This window comes from Panthera leo, chromosome F3 (genome assembly GCF_018350215.1).
Source record: "Panthera leo isolate Ple1 chromosome F3, P.leo_Ple1_pat1.1, whole genome shotgun sequence".
Taxonomy (NCBI): domain Eukaryota; kingdom Metazoa; phylum Chordata; class Mammalia; order Carnivora; family Felidae; genus Panthera; species Panthera leo.
Window position 1 is genome coordinate 64,507,794 of NC_056696.1, and position 18,486 is coordinate 64,526,279.

The following is an 18,486-nucleotide window of genomic DNA, read 5'->3' on the forward strand; positions in this document are numbered from 1 at the left end:
ACTGGGACTTAAGTCTTCTGACTTTCAGTTCAGAATGTTTTCTCCTCACCACTTGTGTCTGGAAGAACACAGTACGATTTGCACAGGTATGATTTACAAACCCTGTGCCCTATCTGTGCCGGAAAGAGTACCTAATCTGGTACCCGACACGGTACTCAAGTGTGCGTTTAGGAAGCTAAGGACGGAAGCCATGAAGTGACTTCATTTAGTTTAGTGTTGTTTTGTTTTTAATGTTTACTTTCGAGAGAAAACGTGAGTGGGGGAGGGGCAGAAAGAGGGGACTCTGCCGCTGACGGCAGGAGTCCCATGCGGGGCTTGAACTCATGAACTGTGAGCCAAACTGGGCCAAACTCAGACGCTCAAACGGCTGAGCCACCCGAGCGCCCCTAAGTGACTTCACTCAGATGTGATTTCTCCCTTTTAAGCTTTATAGCGCTTGACCCTTCTGTGAAGACATTTGCCTTGTATCATCCTTACTGTGTGTACCTGTCAGTCTCATCCTACCTCCAGCCTAATCCTCAGGCAGCTCTTTTACAGCAGGGGCTAGTCCCATCTGTGTCACTCTCCGGGGTTGTGCCCCGCACAGGATCCTGCACAACAGTGGGTGCGCTCTAAATGCTAACACAGATTTGCGTGGGAGGCAGCTCTGACCCATCTGAAGAGGAGAACCATCCCGGAGGAGGGAAGGGGTGTCTGGAGTTGTCTTTTACCGAGGCTCCCCCCCGCTTCACTGGATTAGAGGTTGGGTTCTATATGGAGAAAAGGGGATGGTTCGGGGAAGGTAGGTCTATAGCTACCACGATGAATGGTCCTCTGGCTCAGTCCGAGGTTCCAGACTTGCTTTTTCTGCCTGAATTGCTCCAACGCACCCTGTGCTCTAACTAAGCTCCTAGTCCTGTGTCCTTCATTCTGGCAACCCTGTCGGAGAACAGGAAATGAGAGACAGCCGCCGGATCCCGCGGTGAAGTGTGCCTCATCAGGGTCCGGGAGGGCTGCGAGTGGCCAGTGAGCGCCAGCGGGGTTGTAGGCCCTCGCCTAGGAGCTGAGCTTACATCAGTGAAGACCACGGATGGCAGTCCTCGCCCGCTGGGTGTTCAAATTCCACGCAGTGCCTGGGGGGCCAGTGTAAACAAGGAAGTAAAATCAATAGAATGTCAGAGAGTGCTAAGTGTTGAGAAGCATATGATGAAAGAGCCTCTTCTCTGGATAACGCGAGAAGTTGAAATAAAGGAAGCCGGGCTAATCAGTAACCTGCTAGAATTTCACAGTGAGTTTCACTCCGTTAGTTCAACGGTTCCTGGCGAGAAAGAAAAAAAAAAACAAAACCCAACCCACAGAGCTTCCTGTCCCTTTAAAAATGGCGGCTCCGGCCCGGCCTGCACTACTACTGGTTGCACGAGGACAAGGGGAGGGGCGCGGGGCGGGGCCGAGGCACGGACGCCGCGAAGCCCCGCCTCCTACGGCAAGCCGGAGGTAGCAAGATGGCCGCCGCTGAGGAGGCTTGTGGTGCTGGGGCCGACGCGGACCGGGAATTGGAAGAGCTTCTGGAAAGTAAGAACTCGTAAAGGGGAAGGCCCGACGGTGGGCGGTTGTAAGGGCTCATTCCGGGGCAAACTGCGCCCGAGATATCGGGGGCGGAGCGGGAGAGGCTTTCCAGAGGTTGGCCGGGGGCAGAGGGTCTGCCTGTGACTCCGAAGAAAATCTCTGGGTCACCCTCTCCTTCCTCCGCGGCGGGAGCTCGGGAGCCCACGTTGGGCCCCAGAGCGTCTCAGACCGTTGATCTCCCTGCCGGAGGGGAAGCAGTAGCCCGCCGGACGGTGTTTCACGATCCGGCACCGAACTCCCCTAGGTTTCGGTGAGCAAGTTCTTGTTAACCTAACTTCCTTCCCGCCAGCGGCTGTTTTCGGTCTTTGGTGGGCTGCGAACCGACTGCTCGCCTTAAGGGTCGACCAGCCCTTGGCGCGGCCTTCTGTGCGCTGCCCTCTCCCCCATTTTTTCCTCTCGCCAAGCCTTTCACCCTTCCCTCCCCGGGCCCCATTCCAGTACTTTCACCGTGTCAGACAGCTCAAGCCGACTCCCCTCCATTACTCTGAAAAACTGAGGGGGAGAGGGCTTTAGGGGGAGACAGCTCACCCTCCTGAAAGAGGCTGGATGTTCTTTTCTTCCCCGCCCTCCGCTCTTCTGTTGGTTTCTTGCCCACAGTGGGGCCAGTGTCCTCCCGCTAAGCCCAGCAAGCGGATTGGTGGGGAGGACTCAGGTTTTTAGAGCAGAGGTGAATATGTTTTGTCTCTTGCCCAGTCACAGAGACGTGGGCAGGCAGAAGGATGAACAGAAACGGTGAGGAGTGCCAAGTGACTCTGTGGATTGGCACATAGTTATCTGCGGAGATGAGGCCAGAGGAAGCTCTAGGAACCTTGCCCAGGGAGGGCTGAACCCGTGCTATCCCTCAGTCTGTGCGAGTACCAGGACCCACGGGAAGCGGGGTGGAACGTCTTGTGGCTTTTGCTTTCTTGCCAAAAATTACGCCCTCGAGGGCTCCAGAGTGAGTTCAGGAGTTTAAGGACACCTGTGTTCTCTGCTCTCGTCGGATATTGGTGTGGGATTTCTGGGGAATCGGTAGAATGTGGCAAGGAAGTCACTGCGTAGATGGAGATGTCTTTGCAGAGCTTTTAAGTCTCTCTTTCCTGCTATGAGAGAGACGCCTCTTCCACCTTTAGGGATTTCTTCCTCTTTGATCACAATAAATTGGGTAATGAAGAGGGAAGTGGGCAGCTTACTGAGGGGTGGGCCAGGAGAGGGACACTTAAAAGGGAGATGGCACTTTGAAAGACTGTTCTCGTAATGCTGTGCCCAGAACTTACCCCGCACCCCCCCCCCCCAACCAAGCCTTGAATCCTCATCCGTCCCCAACACACACACTATGTCTCTTGTCTCTGAAGGTGCTCTTGATGATTTCGATAAGGCCAAACCCTCCCCAGCACCCCCTCCTACCACCATGGCCCCTGATGCTTCGGGGCCCCAGAAGAGATCGCCAGGAGACACTGCCAAAGTATAAATTCCACCCTCTTAAGGGAGGGTGGGGGGGGGGGGTGTGGGCAAGCACCTGCAAGCAGAGGTGGGGCAGGCCCCTGTGGGCTGGAGTGGATTGGGGGGAGGGGGCCTGGCCTGACCCTGAGGATGGAGTGGTGGGATCTTGAGGAAGTGCTTCGAAGAGACGGCAGATTTAAAAGGTTGGTTTGGGAATGCCACCCTATACCCTTCCCTCAGTGGCCCGGTGCCTTTCTTACTGTCCTCCTGAAAAGAGGTAGTTAGAATGTCCAGTGGAGGTGGGCAGGAGGGCAGCACTGCATTTCCCTGAGCCCCTGCCTGTGGCTTCTGTTGGTGGGGGCCAAGTAAGAGATGCATTTTGCCCCCCCCCCCCCCCTTCGCTGCAGGATGCCCTCTTCGCCTCCCAAGAGAAGTTTTTCCAAGAACTGTTCGACAGCGAGCTGGCTTCCCAAGCCACTGCAGAATTCGAGAAGGCCATGAAGGAGTTGGCTGAGGAAGAGCCCCATCTGGTGGAGCAGTTCCAAAAGCTCTCAGAGGCTGCCGGGAGAGTGGGTGAGGAGGCGGCCCTGGGGGGCTGGAGACCCCTGAACAGACCTCCACAGTGTCTGTTGCGCACAGAGAGCACTCTTAGTCAAGCTGACAGCACTCATCATATCACGACCATCGGGTGGGACCAGGAGATGGGAGGAGGGACGGGGACACTGCGTCATGCAAGGGGGCGAGGCTGAAAAGTCACAGAAAAGATTACGGAAAACTGACCATTTTAAAGGTCATAGTGTTGTGGGTGTCTTCGTGGAGAACAAAGTGACACCCGGTTCGAGTTGATCTGTGAAAGTGACTATGAAGGTGACCACGGAGGATTCAGAGGTTTGGAGTGCTAGTGACTCACCAGTAAATGCTGCGTATCCAAGCTGATAACCAGCGCAGTCTGGGGAAGCAGACAGTAAAAATCCAAAAGACTTGGCCTTTCTCGATCTTTCCTAGGCAGTGATGCAACCTCCCAACAAGAATTTACATCTTGCCTGAAGGAGACACTCAGTGGACTCGCCAAAAATGCCACTGATCTTCAGGTGAGGGGAAGGGGTAGGGGCCACGAGAGCCCATCAGACACATCAGCAAAAAGACAGACTCTCTTGGGTAGCATCTGAAGTCTGTCCCTGCCACACTGTTTTGCTGCTGGCAAGTTTAAATAGTTCTTTCCCACTTGAAAGGGTGCTAAGCATCCCAAGAAGGCACTGTCTTCAGCTTACGATGGGGTCACATCCTGGCCAATCCACCGTAAGTTGGAAATACCACAAGTTGAAAATGCATTTAATACACGTACCCTACCAAACATCACAGCTTAGCCACACCTACCTTGAGTGTGTTTAGAATACTTATGTTAGCCTGTGGGTCTGCAAAATCACCCAACACCAAGCCTATTTCCTAGTAAAGTGTTGAGTATCCCGTGTAATTTAGTGAATGCTGTCCTGAAAGTAGAAAACACAACGGTTACGTGGGGACAGAATGGTTGTCAGTGTTATCAGTTGTTGATGCTGGTGATCACGTGACTTCCTGGGAGCCACGGCCACCGTGGCATCTCGAGGGAGTATCATCTGCATATCGCTAGCCCCGGTCAAGGATCCAAATTGAAAATTGGAAGTAAAGTTTCTACTGAATGTACATCCTCTTCACACCATCTAAAACTGAAAAGTGGTCTTAAGTCGGACCATCTGTATTTGCTCACCTCTCTCCTGTCCTTTCTAGAACTCAGGCATGTCAGAGGAGGAACTGACCAAGGCCATGGAAGGGCTGGGCATGGAAGAAGGGGATGGGGAAGGGAACATCCTCCCCATCATGCAGAGTATCATGCAGAACCTACTGTCCAAGGACGTGTTGTACCCATCACTGAAGGAGATTACAGAAAAGGTTTGTGAACTTCTGTTTCTGCCTTTCCTCCTCATTTTCCACTGTGTCGACGACGCCTGTGGGCTTCCTTGTCTGCCTCGAGCCTACAGAGCTGGAGTAACTCGAGTGCACAATCTCTCTGCTCTTTTCTCCTTTGTGTATTTGGAACAGGAGAGTGGGGAGGAGCTGTGTCTTTGGGAATAAACGTACCCCACTGAAGATGCTTAAGGTAGAAGGGGAGGCTCTTCAGCTCTGGTTTTCTGTAAACTGGTTCGAGGCTGTTGTCTGATCAACCCTTTCTTGTGTCTCTTACCAGTCATTTCTCTGACGATGATTTACTGGCTTTATGCTAGAAACAATTTAAGATAGTGTAAAAGGTGGTCCTTGCTGTCAAAGAGCTTACAGTTTCACTAAAGAAACAAAACACAGGAACAGAAGCTTTTCAACGACACGGTGCAACATGCGGTCAAGAGTGAAGTGGACAGTGGAGACCAGGAGGCAGCAGACTGGGGTCCGGGTGCACCGAATCCAACTGTCAAGCGAAGAGTGGCTCTTGACGTTTATAAAGGTTGTAAAATCAGAACAGACAAAGGAAAGAACATGTGCCAGAGAGATCACACATGGCCCATAAAGGCTAAAATATTTACTGTCTGGCTCTTCACAGAAGAAGCGTGCCGTCCTCTGGTAACTGTAAATGCTGGCACAGCCAGGTGACGTGGTTGGAGTCAGTGCTACTGACGTCTTTAGTTTTGACTTCCCCTGTGTCCCCTCCCCCTTCGCCTCTTATCGCTTTTCAGATTTTATTGCCCTTCCTATCCACTGTCCATTAATTCTTCTGCACCCGTTCTCCCTTTCCTTAGTATCCAGAATGGTTGCAGAGTCACCGGGGGTCTCTTCCTCCAGAGCAGTTTGAAACATATCAGGAACAACATAGTGTCATGGGCAAGATATGTGAGCAGTTTGAGGCCGAGACCCCCACAGACAGCGAGGCCACTCAGAAGGCTCGTTTTGAGATGGTGCTGGATCTCATGCAGCAGGTGAGGCCTCCTCTTGCCGCTGGGCGTGTGTTCGGTGGAGCGGGTATCTGGGAAGGAGGCCACACTGCCAAACCCGGGTGGAGGAGGGAGCACGAGAGACGCCGCGTAGCCTGGTCCCCAGGAGAAAGGAGAGAGACAGTGGCTCAGATACCTCTTTCGGACTGCCGTTTCGTGGGATTCTCTCCTTCTCAAGTTCCTCTTACTTTCCAGCTACAGGATTTGGGCCATCCTCCAAAAGAGCTGGCTGGGGAGATGGTGAGTATATCTTCTCTTAGATTTGAACCTGAGCCCAAGTTTCTGGAATTCTGTAGTCTCGAATGATTCCACTTGAGGTGATCGCTGTGGCCACTGGGGACGCACCTTCAAAAGCTGTCGCTTGAGGTAAGAGCAGTAATCTCAGTCCCTCCGTCTCTTCTCCAGCCTCCTGGCCTCAACTTTGACCTGGATGCCCTCAATCTGTCAGGCCCACCAGGTGCCAATGGCGAACAGTGTCTGATCATGTGAAACACAACACGCGTTCGGCCCTGATTCCCAGCCATGGGGAACATCTGGAGTCAGCAGAACCACTGGGAGCCGAGGCAGGAGTGTCGTCTGCAAGAGCAGTCTGCCCACTGCCCTCTGTCATCCCAGCTGAGATTGTGCCATACCAGCTGAGGCTCTTACTCTGTCTTTCTGGTAATAAGGCCTATTGTGCGGGCCGTTTCTGTGAACCCTATCCGTTGTGGTTGCTGCTGCTAGCAAAGGCCCAGCTACCTACCAGGTGAAGGAAAGCATCCCTTCGGGGGCATGCCCTTCTTCCCCCTCCCAACTAATGTTATATATGGCCACACCGATGTTCACTTTTACATCCAGGGTCTTTGTGCCTTGTCTCTACTCCCTCTCTCGGACTGGGGAGCAGAGACAGAGTCCTGGGGCTCCATATCTCTCTAGTTCTTTTGGGAAGAGCCTTTGGAAATGAATGGGGAGAAATTCAGCCTGGGCTGGGGCTCTCGGTCTGTCACCGTGTCCTCTTGCCTTCAGACAGACCGTTGGGAATTCCGTGGAGGGAAAGGAAGTAGGGGCTTTTGCCTCTGATCACAGTAGGGTTGAAAGAGAAGCCCTGGGATTCTCCTCTCGCCAGGTGCTGAGCCTCCAGGTCCCTGGTGTAGTTTGAGAACTCAAGTCACCAGCTTGGGTCTTTGTATGACGCTGTGTGACCTGGGTGAACCCAGCCCTTGACCTTCCTGTGCCCCTGCCTCTCCTCCTCTTCTCTCTTTTTAAATACCTGTTTATCCCAGCCCTTCTCTGCACCCAAGCTGTGACAAGGAAGGGCCATCCACTACTCTGATTGGCCTCCTCCCTGGAAAACATACATAATTACAGTGTCAGGTCTAGGAAATGAAAGACCGTTCTTCCCCAGATGTGTTCTGGCTTATTTGAGACCTCTGATTTCTCTGAATCCTGTCCCTTGATTAAGCAGGTGACTTGGGAATGGGAGTGGGGTGCAGCTCGGGTCCTTTCTCTTGACTAATAAATATTCTGATTGAGGAGTGTGGCCTGTTTTTCGTTCAGGTCTTTCTGTGATCTTCCTCGGCTTCTGTAAGCTGCAGCGTGAGGAATGTTTGCAGACCAGTTCATACCATTGCAGTGCTGGTTCTACCACCGCCCCCTTCCCCAGCTGAGGCTGCCCCTCGGTTGGCCAAGGACGCTGGATGGCCATCTTGCCTCGTTGCCTCTGGGTGTTCCAATCTGGGAAGCCCTTCAGTTGGTGTTGTATCCTAAGGTTTCACATTTTTATTATCGTTAGCAATATATTATTAACGTTTTAAAAATTATTTCTATTATCATTGTTATTTTGAGTTGATCTTGCCCTTCTCTTTGGGAACCACTGCATCTATGGACCTTGGCTGCCATGTGTTAGTGGATACTCTGGTCAGACCAGCTGGCTCTCCTGTCTCAGCACTCAGAAGATAATGCACAGGGCAGGTGACACTCAGCCTCTGAGTCACTTGGCGCTCCGAACATGCCACTTTGCAGGGGTTAAGCTTTCTTACCCTTAAGACGATTCCACACATTCTGTGTGGATGGGGGATTGAGCCTCAAGCTGTTTGGGAAGGTCTAGGTACTGGACCGCATCAGAATATGAAAGCCCCAGTCTGAATCTGACTCCTCTGTTGTGTAGGAGGTGGGAAAAGCGGAGGCAGACTCGTGATGGTGGTCACAGGGCCTGAATGGCCAAAAGTCTCTACCAGCTCCGTCCAAACACCGGACGAGGATAGAGAGGAGGAGGGAAGGACAAAAAGACCCTGTCCCTGAACCGTGTACCTGCTGTACTGGCAGTTCTCTTTTACCGATTTTCAGTCCTGCTGTCCTAGTCAGGGCTTACTCCAGGAATCCAGACGGATGCTCTAGTCCAATTTAGTTCTGTTCCCAAGCCATTTGTTTTCATTTTGATTGAACATGAACAAACTGACCTCCAGCTCCTCTCTGTCCCGGAAGCGCTGTTGGAGTGGTTCTGGGCTCGTGAAAGACAGAGCGGTCCTTCTCAAACTGTCTGCTAAAGAGCCAGGGTTTTTGTTTTGTTTATTTCACCCAGTCCTTCGTACGCTCAGATGCGTTCCCGTTGCCCGTGACAAGTGTGCAGTTCACACAGCACGCCACCCACCACGCAGGCTTGGCCACACCCAAGCTGACCAGGCCCCTTTCAGCAGGCTGAGTCCACTGGTCATGCCCCTGGACATCACAGCAATGTCAGAACGCTAAGACATTTCTAGACACTCTGAACTTCTAACTCCTCATGTCGCAGACAGGTAGAAAACTGTTCACAGACCAGTACAAGTCTCTGAAGTATATTATTTTTGGAGCCTTTTCTTCTGCTTAAAAATAACCATTAAGAAGTTTAGGTTTAAGCTGTATGTGGAGTTTTTATGCTGCTCTCAGACTTTAAAGGAGGTACCCCTTTGTTCCAAAATTCTGTATGTTAGAAAATAAATTTGTAGTTGTTTGGATGGTTTCATGAGTTAAGAATCGAATTCATACAGAATTTGCGGTAATGAGGGTATTTTCCCGTGACTCTGGAGACCATCCTGGCGAGGGCCCCAGGAGGTGCTTATCATACACTGTCACGATGGCTGGGGAGCTTGGAAAAAACGATGGTCCACAGTAAACGAGGTTGAGATGATAGACCTTACGAGAAACGATCAAAAGGCTTAGAGGAAGTGGGCATGTGAGGATGAATGTCTATTACACCGGAAAACCCACTAGCTGACCATGTTCCTTAGGAAGGTCTGGGGACATTTTTGTTTGCTTTATGAAGGAAAGGCACTAATGAATGGGTCACTGGCATCTTTGGGAAGTTTAGAAGTGGCTGTCTCTGTGGGTGGAGGCTGATGGCAGGGGATGTTTAAGAACTGGTTTCCCTTGTAGCAGTGGGGATGATAGGATCCTCGAATGGCGGAAGCCAAGTGGCAACACTTAACTCTCAGAGTCAGGGTGGGTGGGTTTCCATAGGGCAGCATGTTCAAAGTGGAGATGGCTAATGGAACGTGGGTGGTCCCAGGGACCAGATAAATGGACAGCCAAGCAAGGCATTGGTTTGTATTTAATTAAGAGATCAAGAATGATTGAGCAGAAGAATGAGATCAGTAACTTGAAAAGTCAAAATTCCTTGCCCATTTTTTAGGCCTGAGACAGTTCTTAGATTCAAACTACCAATTGAAAGATCCATTTACTTAGTCAACCATGTATTGGGGGAAGATTGCCCAGATTTTTTAAGTTGGAAAATAGGGATACTGGGCCTGAGTTGACTTTGATACCCAGGGACCCGAAGCGCCACCACAGCACTGCCCTTCCTACGCCCCGTCCTCATCGCAGTAGGGGAATATGGGGTCAGAACGGAGTGCTTGCCTGAATCTGCCTCACGGTGGGTCCAGAAACCCACTTTATGGTCATTTTTTTTTTTTTTTTTCAGTTTCCAAATGTATAATCAGAAAGGACATGCTTGACAATCGGCAGAAAGCCCAAGTAGAAGCTCCTGAAACTGCACCCCCACCTCTACCAAGATAGAAAATAAAAAATACTGCGTTCTGGGGGAAATGGCAGTAATTAGTTCAACGCTTAAAAGGGTAGGCGGATGCTGGAGTGTGGGTCTCCATCATTTCTTTTAATTCCACCCGTCTGGCTCTTGCAAAAACTGGATTGGCCTGAGGCGGATTGCATGGGGCTACTGCAAACTTCGGTGGGTGGTAGTCCAAGCAGTACTGTGTTGGGTGTGTTTCCTCTACGAGAGGAAGTAACACAGCTTCTGGTATAGGTACGTGGTTTTTAACGTGTACTGTCTGACCCTCGACAGAAAGCTTGCCAACCCCTCATCTAGTGAATACGTTCTCCCAAGGAGTATCAGAAACACTTTGCATTCACAAGTGGTGGGCACCAGTATATATTCACAGTCTTGATCTGGAGCTATGTTATTTCTCCCCCGTCGTCACCGTGTAGCCCATTCTGCGGGGTACCACGTTTGTATGCTTTGTGTAGCTTACGCTACGCAGGGATTAAGGACATGCTAATCAGACTTGATGAACAAGCAGTGTCAAGTATTCTGGGTTCCTTGGTGAGACACATGCACTCCGGAGAGTGGAAAATAAATCCTGCAAAGATGCACGGTCCTGCCACGTTGGTTAAGTTTTTAGGAGTCCAGGGAGCTGGAGCATTCTGGGACATTCTCTCTAAAGTAAAGGGTAAGTTATTGCATCTTGTGTATTTTGCCCCAAGAAAGAAGCGCGGTGCCTTAAGTAGGCCTCTTCAGTTTTGGTGGCACCGTACTCTGTGCTTAGGAATGCAAGAAAGGCCTCTGCAGCAGATCCAGGCTATGATATACAAGCAGCCCCGCGGCAGGGGCCGTATGACCTGGAAAATTCTGTGGTACTAGAGGTATCTGTGGCAGGAAGAGATGGTGTGTGGATTCTCGGGCTATCCTCAACAGGAGAGTTCCAGCATAGATCTCTCGGGTTCTGGGGTAAGGTTATGCCATCTGCAGTAAAGAAAGTTTCATCATTTGAAAAGCATCTCCTGGCATACGATTAGACCCTGATAGAGACTCAGTGCTTGACCACAAAATATCAAGTGACTATGTGAGCAGTTGCCCATATAACCAGCTGGTTATTGTGAGACCTGCCAAGTTATAAGATTGGGTGGATACAATAGCATTTCGTCTTACAATGGGAACAGTACCTTTGGGAAGAAGCCCAAACAGCCTTGGTGGGCACGAATAAGTTAACCTGAACAAGGGTCCTCAGTTCCCCAGATTATGTACATCTGTTACAGTGATAGCTTTGTCGTAGCCCATGCCTGTGGCAACAGGAGAAATCCTGCAACCATTTGATTGGCCAGACGAGAAAAAAATTCAGGTCTGGTTCGTGGAGGAGTTGGTTTGATATGTTTTAGGGCAAGCCAAATATGGACTATCGCTTCTCAGTGGCCCCATCTGGAGTGGTCCTAAAAGTCAGTGATGAGGGCAAATTCTCAATCAGTAGGTCTTTAGGCAGTGTAGGTGATTATCCGCTTTGGAGAGTGAGAAGTGGCCTGAGGCAAGGGTATATGTGAACTCAAGGTCAGTGGGCTGGTTGGTCAGGGGCCCAGAAGGTGCAAGATAGGAAAATGCGAGAGAAGATCTGGTGAAGAGCATTTGGGTGGGTCTGTGAGAGCGGGACTTACTATAGCGTCCACCAGAAAAGTGTTAGCTAATAACCAAACGGACAGGACGATTTGACCAGGAACCTCACCTGGCCCAGTTCTTCCAGTGTGCTCATGAGTAGAATCACCCTGATGGCAGAGATGGAGGCTGTTTATCGGCCTCTTAGCATTGGACGCCTCTCTTGCCAGAGGCTGACCTAGCTATTCTAAATGTCTAACCGGTCAGCCACAAAGAGCAATGCTGATCCCCCAGTTCAGTACCACTGCTCAGGGAGAACAACCAGCCACTTGGTGGCAATGATTCCATTCTGGAAAAGTCAGCAACTTACTCTGATCCCATATCTTGCTTTGCTTATCCTGCCTGGAGTGCCTTAGCTAGTAGGACCATCCAAGGACTCAGACGCGTTTGATCTACTGGTATAGGATCCTACATAATAATGCTTTGGAACAAGGGACCCGTTTAATGACAAAGCAGGTGCAGCAGTGGGCGCATGACAATGGGGTCCACTACTGTTACCAAATACCTTTCCATCCAGAAGCTTTTGACCTGGTAGAGCATTGGGATGGCCTTTGGAAGGTGCATTGGTGGTGCCAGCAAGAACGGGGTGCTGTCCTTTACAATACAGTGTAAACCCACATGACCATAATGGGGTGCTTTATCCTCAGCCCCTAGGTAGAATCCAAGGGCTCTGGAACCAAGGAGTGGAAACAGAAGTGACCCTATTCAACATCACTCCCAGTGATCTACTTGAGGATCAGGGGGTAAGGGGTGCCGGGAGGATGCTTCTATCAGGCACAACATAAGAATGTCAATAAACTTAAAGAGATGACCGTCATCTGGTCGCTTTGAGCTCCTAATGCCTGCAGACCATCAAGCAAAGAAGTTACCATACTGTTTGGGACAATTGACTCTTACGAGAAGATAGAACTGCTGCTAACATGGACACAGTGGGAAGCATTTGATGCGCACGTGATCCTTGGGATATCTCTTGGGCCTCCTATACTCAGTTTTAACCATAAATGAGTAAGTAAAGAATTACATCCTGATTAAGGGCATGATCTCTTAGGGCTCGAAACCCTCAGGAATGAGGGTCTGGCTTACTCCACTGGGTAAGCCATCTTGACTAACAAGTGCTAGTCAAGGGGGAGATGACTCGACTGGGTGCTAGAGAAAGGAGATCATAGCATTTACAGTTTAGGGACTCCCCTTGTAAGTGTCCCCAGAAGTTAGCCAGAATGCCTGGATAGAATGGACTTATGTACAAAGCATATGGATCTGAGCAATGCTAGAAGCGGACTACATAAACATTGTTGGTACCCTGTCCAGATCCTCTTTACCAGGAAGTGTAAGTTTTGGCTGCTGATAGCTCACAGCTGCATCCTCTTGAGAATTGCCCTCTGTACCGACAGGAACCCCTTCTGGAAACTTCTGGAAGGTTATTCCCTCCTGGGGACAGCATCACGGCCAATGGTATGATGCCGGTTTTGGTGAAGAAGTCAGCTGGGATTCTGCTGGAGATTGCATTATCAGCAATGACATGTAATCATTAGTTGTGTTATCAGTAAATGATAATAGATAATTCCCCCCTTTCCTCGAGGTGGGACAAATGTGCCATGTATATGCCAGGAGTTCCCAGTGGAGGCTAAATGTAGGAGCCCTATCTTTACCTAACTTTTCCCCCTGTCTTACCTTGCTTGCCTCACTCCATTTACAGGTTTTACTTGAGAGCACTCCCTCAACGTACCATTTGCATGGAATCCCTTTTTTGAGCTCAGCTTCTAGGGAATGTAGCCTAAGGCAGGAGAACAGTGGAGCCAACCAAGAGAGGAGAACAGGAGCAGTTTGAGTTTGACCGAGGTAGAGCAAGGGTGAGTTCAATTTGGAAACATTAAAGTACCATTGTCTGGAAGAGAAAGGAATACCCTTAACCTGATACAAAGCATCTATGAAATCCCTACAGCTTACGTTATACTTAATGGTGAAAGACTGGTTGCTTTTCCCCCTACGATCAAGAATAACACAAGGATATCAGCTTTCACTACTTATATAAGGTTCTGGCCAGGAAAGTTAGGCAAGAAAAAGAAATAAAAGGCACGGACATTGGAAAGGAAGAAATAAAACCGTATTTATAGACGGCATGATCTTGTATATAGGAAATTCTCAGAATATAGGGTCAATTTACAAAATACATTGTAGTTCTATACATTTGCAATGAACAATCCAAAAATGAAGTTAAGAAAATAGTCCCATTCACAATAACATCAAAAAGAATACTTGGGGAGGGGTGCCTCGGTGGCTCAGTCAGTTAAGCATCTGACTTCAGCTCAGGTCATGATTTCATGGTTCGTCGGTTCGTGCCCCGCATCGGGGTCGGTGCTGTCAGCTCAGAGCCTGCTTCAGAGCCTCAGTTTCCCCTCTTTCTCTGCCCAACCCTAGTCACTCGCTCACTCCCTTGCTGTCTCAAGAGATATATATATATATGTATATATATATATATATATATATGTATATATATATATATGTTTGGGGAAAAAAGAGGGGCGCCTGGGGGCTCAGTCGGTTAAGCGTCCAACTTCGGCTCAGGTCACAATCTCGCGGTCCGTGAGTTCGAGCCCTGCGTCGGGCTCTGGGCTGATGGCTCAGAGCCTGGAGCCTGCTTCCTATTCTGTGTCTCCCTCTCTCTCTGCCCCTCCCCCGTTCATGTCTGTCTGTCTCTGTTTCAAAAATAAATAAATGTTAAAAAAATTTTTTTTAAAAAAGAGTACTTAGAAGTAAATTTAACAGAAGTGTAAAACTATACTGTGAAAACTATAAAACGTTGACAGAGGGAGAGCTAAATAAATGGAAAAACATCTCATTTCCATAGAGCAGGACACTCAACATCATTAAGAGGGCAGTACTCCCCAAATGATCTCAAGAGTCAGTGCTTTCCCTCCCTATCAGAATCCCAGCTGACTTCTTTGTGGAAATTGACTAGCTAATTCTAGAATTCACATGGAATTGCCGTGGACTCAGAATAAGAAAACAGTCCTGAAAAAGGAATAAAGAAGGAGGACTCACTCTTCCCAATTTCAAAACTCACTATAAAGCAATGGTAAAACAGTCTGGCATTGGCACAAGAATAGACATTGATACCAATGGGATAGAATTAAGAGTCCAGAAATAAACTACATCTTTGGTCAACTGATTTTTCACAAGGGTGCCAAAACCAGCCAGAGGGAAAGAACAGTCTTTTCAACAGGGGTGCTGGAACAACTGGACAGCCACATGCAAAAGAATGAGCTCAATCCTTACCTCACATTATATGCAAAATTAACTCAAAACAGGTCAAAGACCTAAAAGTAATAACTAAAAACAGAGGGGTAAAACTGTCATAACTTTGGACTTAGCTAAGGTTTCTTAGATATGCCACCAAAAAGCATGAGCAGCAAAACAAAGATAAATTCACCAAAATTAGAAAGCTTTGTGCATCAAAGGAGACCATCAAAAATGAAAAGACAATCCACAGAATGGGAGAAAGTATTTGTAAGTAATATACCTGATAAGGGACTTGTATCTAGAATATATATTCTTACAATTCAGTAAGAGGAAGACAATTTAAAAACGAGCAAAAGGATCTGAATAGGCAGCTCTCCAAAGAAGACAGAAATGTCCAATAAACACGTGTAAAAATGCTTAACATTGTTAGTCATCAGAGAAGTGCAAACCAAAACCATACTGAGATACCACTCCATATCCACTAGGCTGTCTAAAATTAAAAAGTCAGATAACAAATATTGGCCAGGATGAGGAGGAATTGGAACCCTCATACACTGCTGGTGTGAATGTGAAATGGTACCACTGCTTTGAAAAACAGTCTGTTAGTTTCTCAAATGATTAAGCATATGGTGAACCATGTGACCCAGAAACTCCACTCCTAGGTATATACCCAAGAGAAATGAAGTGAAATATAAACCCATACAGAAACTTGTACATGAATGTTTATAGTAGCATCATTCATAATAGCCAAAAGAAACAACCAAACTGTCAGCAGATGATTGGAAACACAAGATGTGATGTATTCATACAATGGAGCGATACTTGATCTAAAAAAGAATGGAGTACTGACACATGATACAACATGGATGAACCTTGAAGACATGCTAAGTGAAAGAAACCGATCACACACACAAAGTGTATTATATGATTCCTTTCATATGGAAGTCCAGAATAGGGAAATCTATAGAGACAAAGGAGTTAATGGTTTTTTAGGCTGCAGTGGGATGGGAAGATAGAGGGTGGTAGCTAAAGGGTACCCGGTTTCTTTTCAAGGTGACAAAAATGGTTGAAAACTATCTGTGGTGATGGCGGCACATATCTGTGAATGTACTAAAAACCATTCAATTGCACACTTAAAATGGGTGAACTGTATGGTATGTGAATTTCATTTCAATACAGCTGTTTTGTTTTTTTTTAAAGTGCCACTGGCTATCAGGTATGTGAGTCTAGAGCTTGAAGAAGCCTGGATTGGCAATAAAGACTGGGACACGGATGGTGGTTCACACTGTCAGAATGGATAAGATCACTTTGGAAGAACACTTAGAATGAAGAGTGAGAACAGCTCATGAAATAAATGGTCAGGTGATATAAATAGAACTATGACATACAGTGTCACAGAAATCCGTGAGATTGGATATTTAGAAGGGGTGATGATCATCACAACCTCAAATGCAACAGGAGAGCCCAAAATAAGATTTGGTGGCAATAGCAATGGTGTCCAAAGCAGTAAGCATAGAAACCAGATCACGGAGTGGGAGGTTTTCATCTCCAGAGCTCCACTAAAGTCAGTCTCGTTGAGGTCTTAACCTCCATGTTTCCAAATCCAGTGGTCAGTTTTTAGTCCTCAGACTCTTAAACAGGAATGAGAGTTGATAGTGCCCTTCTTGAAACATTTATAAAATTTGTTTTATAGGATTCCTTGCTCTTTTGGGTTTTAAGTTCTTTTTCTTGGTTGCTCCTTTAAAAAAATTTTTTTAATGTTTATTTATTTTTGAGAGAGACAGAGACAGAATGCCAGTGGGTTAGGGGCAGAGAGAGAGAGAGAGAGAGGGAGACACAGAATCGGAAGCAGGCTCCAGGCTCCGCGCCGTCAGCACAGAGCCCAGCGCGGGGCTCGAACTCCAGAGCTGTGAGATCATGACCTGAGCCGAAGTCAGACGCTCAACCGACTGAGCCACCCAGACACCCCTCTTGGTTGCTGCTTTTAAATAAATTTTGCCGGATATTTTTTCTCCCTGACCTTTACTAGTTGGAGTGCCTTGGGATTAGAGGGCTCAACTTATATATAGACTCTGCTTGTCTTCTCTTGCGTGTTAACTAAGTGAGCACTCCCCACTGCATGGTTATAGATGCCATTTATACGTTAATAGCTCCCCACTTTATACCAGCAATTGTCTTCTCCTACGAGCCTCAGATTCATATTTCAATTGTTTACTCAGAAGCTCCACTTGGAAATCTAATAGGCACCTCCAGTTCAACATGTCTAAAATAGAACTGGACATTTCTCCAACAAAAACCCTCCTCCTGCTCCCCCCTCCTGCCTGGAGTTCTATCTCAGTAAATGGCCCGACTGTTTATTCTGTTGCTCCAGTCCAAAAGCCCGAGACAGCCCGCCTCTTTATCTTGCACTCCAGACTCACTCTATTAGCAGGGCACCTCTGCCACCTTCCACGTTATTTCCCGAATCCGGTCACTTCCTGCCACTTCCACTGCAACTCTAGTCTTGCAGATCTTTTGCAACAGCTTCCTAACTGGTCTTTCAGCTTCCATTTTGCCTCCCTGCAGACAGTGTTCAAAGAACCAACCAGACCAAATCTCTTCATTTATAAATCAGATCGTGTCACCTTTTTACTCAGAACCCTCCATGGCTTCCTAGCACCTGTAGGAGATACAATCCTAAATCGTCTTCTTGGTCTATAAATCTGGGAGTAATCTCTGACCACGTTTGTCTAATCTGCTCTTTCGCCACACTGGCTGCCCTGCTGTTCTTTGAACACACCAAGCCCACTCAGGCTCCAGGTCTTTTTACCTTGTTGTTTCCTCTGCCTAGAAGGTTCTTCCCCCAGTGGATATGATTCACTCTCTCACTTCAAATCTTTATTCAAATGTCACCTCGGCAGAGGGCCTTCCCCTGAACCGCCTCTGTAAAAGAGCACACCTACTCAGGTAACCCGCTTTTACCCCGCTTTATTTTCCACTAGTCTTCTTAATATTATTATCTTTCTGACCTTCCCCTCCCTTTACAGTCCCAACCCTCTGCACTGATAAATAAGTTCTGTGAATGCAGGAACGTCGGTGTGTTTTCTTCACTGCTTCAGCCCCAGTACCTAGAACAGGAGCTTACGGACGCCATAGGAATTCGGTATATGTTGACGGACTGAATGAAAGAACGGTTGGAATGGTGAGGCATCAGACAGCTGCTTTGTGCTCTGGTCCTCTTCTAGATGTTGGGGTGACAAAGGTGACAGAGACAAGCCATTATAGAGCTTATATTCTATGGTACTTTCCAGTTACAAATTCATAATTATAGCTTAAATGTCACAGGTAAAAATCGTCATGAAAAAACAATGCAGAGTGAGAAGGCAGAGGAGGATGGTGGTGTGGGGTATCATTCTAGTTGGAACAGTCAAGAGCTGCCTCTCTGAAGGAGGAGGATTTCAGTAGAGATCTGAGTGGAGAGAGCAAGTCTAGTAAAGATCTGCTAGAGGAAAATCCCGAGAGGGAACAAATGCAGAAGCCCTTAGGGATGGATCATGCTTTGGCTGCAGCTAAGAGTGGAGAAGGCCAACAACGCTAGAGCAGAGG

At 48.1% G+C, this 18,486-nt stretch overlaps 1 protein-coding gene across 1 annotated transcript; it reads left to right on the top strand.

Annotated features, from left to right (window-relative positions):
* Positions 1–1,456: 1,456 nt before the first annotated feature.
* PEX19 (peroxisomal biogenesis factor 19) lies at positions 1,457–7,499 on the top strand. The gene is made up of 8 exons (XM_042925630.1): positions 1,457–1,551; positions 2,940–3,049; positions 3,435–3,600; positions 4,033–4,118; positions 4,795–4,956; positions 5,796–5,972; positions 6,183–6,227; positions 6,393–7,499. The coding sequence occupies exons 1-8, from the start codon at positions 1,482–1,484 to the stop codon at positions 6,474–6,476; spliced, it is 900 nt and encodes a 299-aa protein (XP_042781564.1). The 5' UTR covers positions 1,457–1,481; the 3' UTR covers positions 6,477–7,499.
* The last annotated feature ends 10,987 nt before the right edge of the window (positions 7,500–18,486 follow it).

Coding starts and splice junctions, on each gene's coding strand:
- PEX19 (XM_042925630.1), top strand. CDS start 1,482: ATGGCCGCCGCTGAGGAGGCTTGTGGTGCTGGGGCCGACGCGGACCGG. Junction 4,119..4,794: donor AAAATGCCACTGATCTTCAG/GTGAGGGGAAGG, acceptor TGTCCTTTCTAG/AACTCAGGCATGTCAGAGGA. Junction 6,228..6,392: donor AAGAGCTGGCTGGGGAGATG/GTGAGTATATCT, acceptor TCTCTTCTCCAG/CCTCCTGGCCTCAACTTTGA.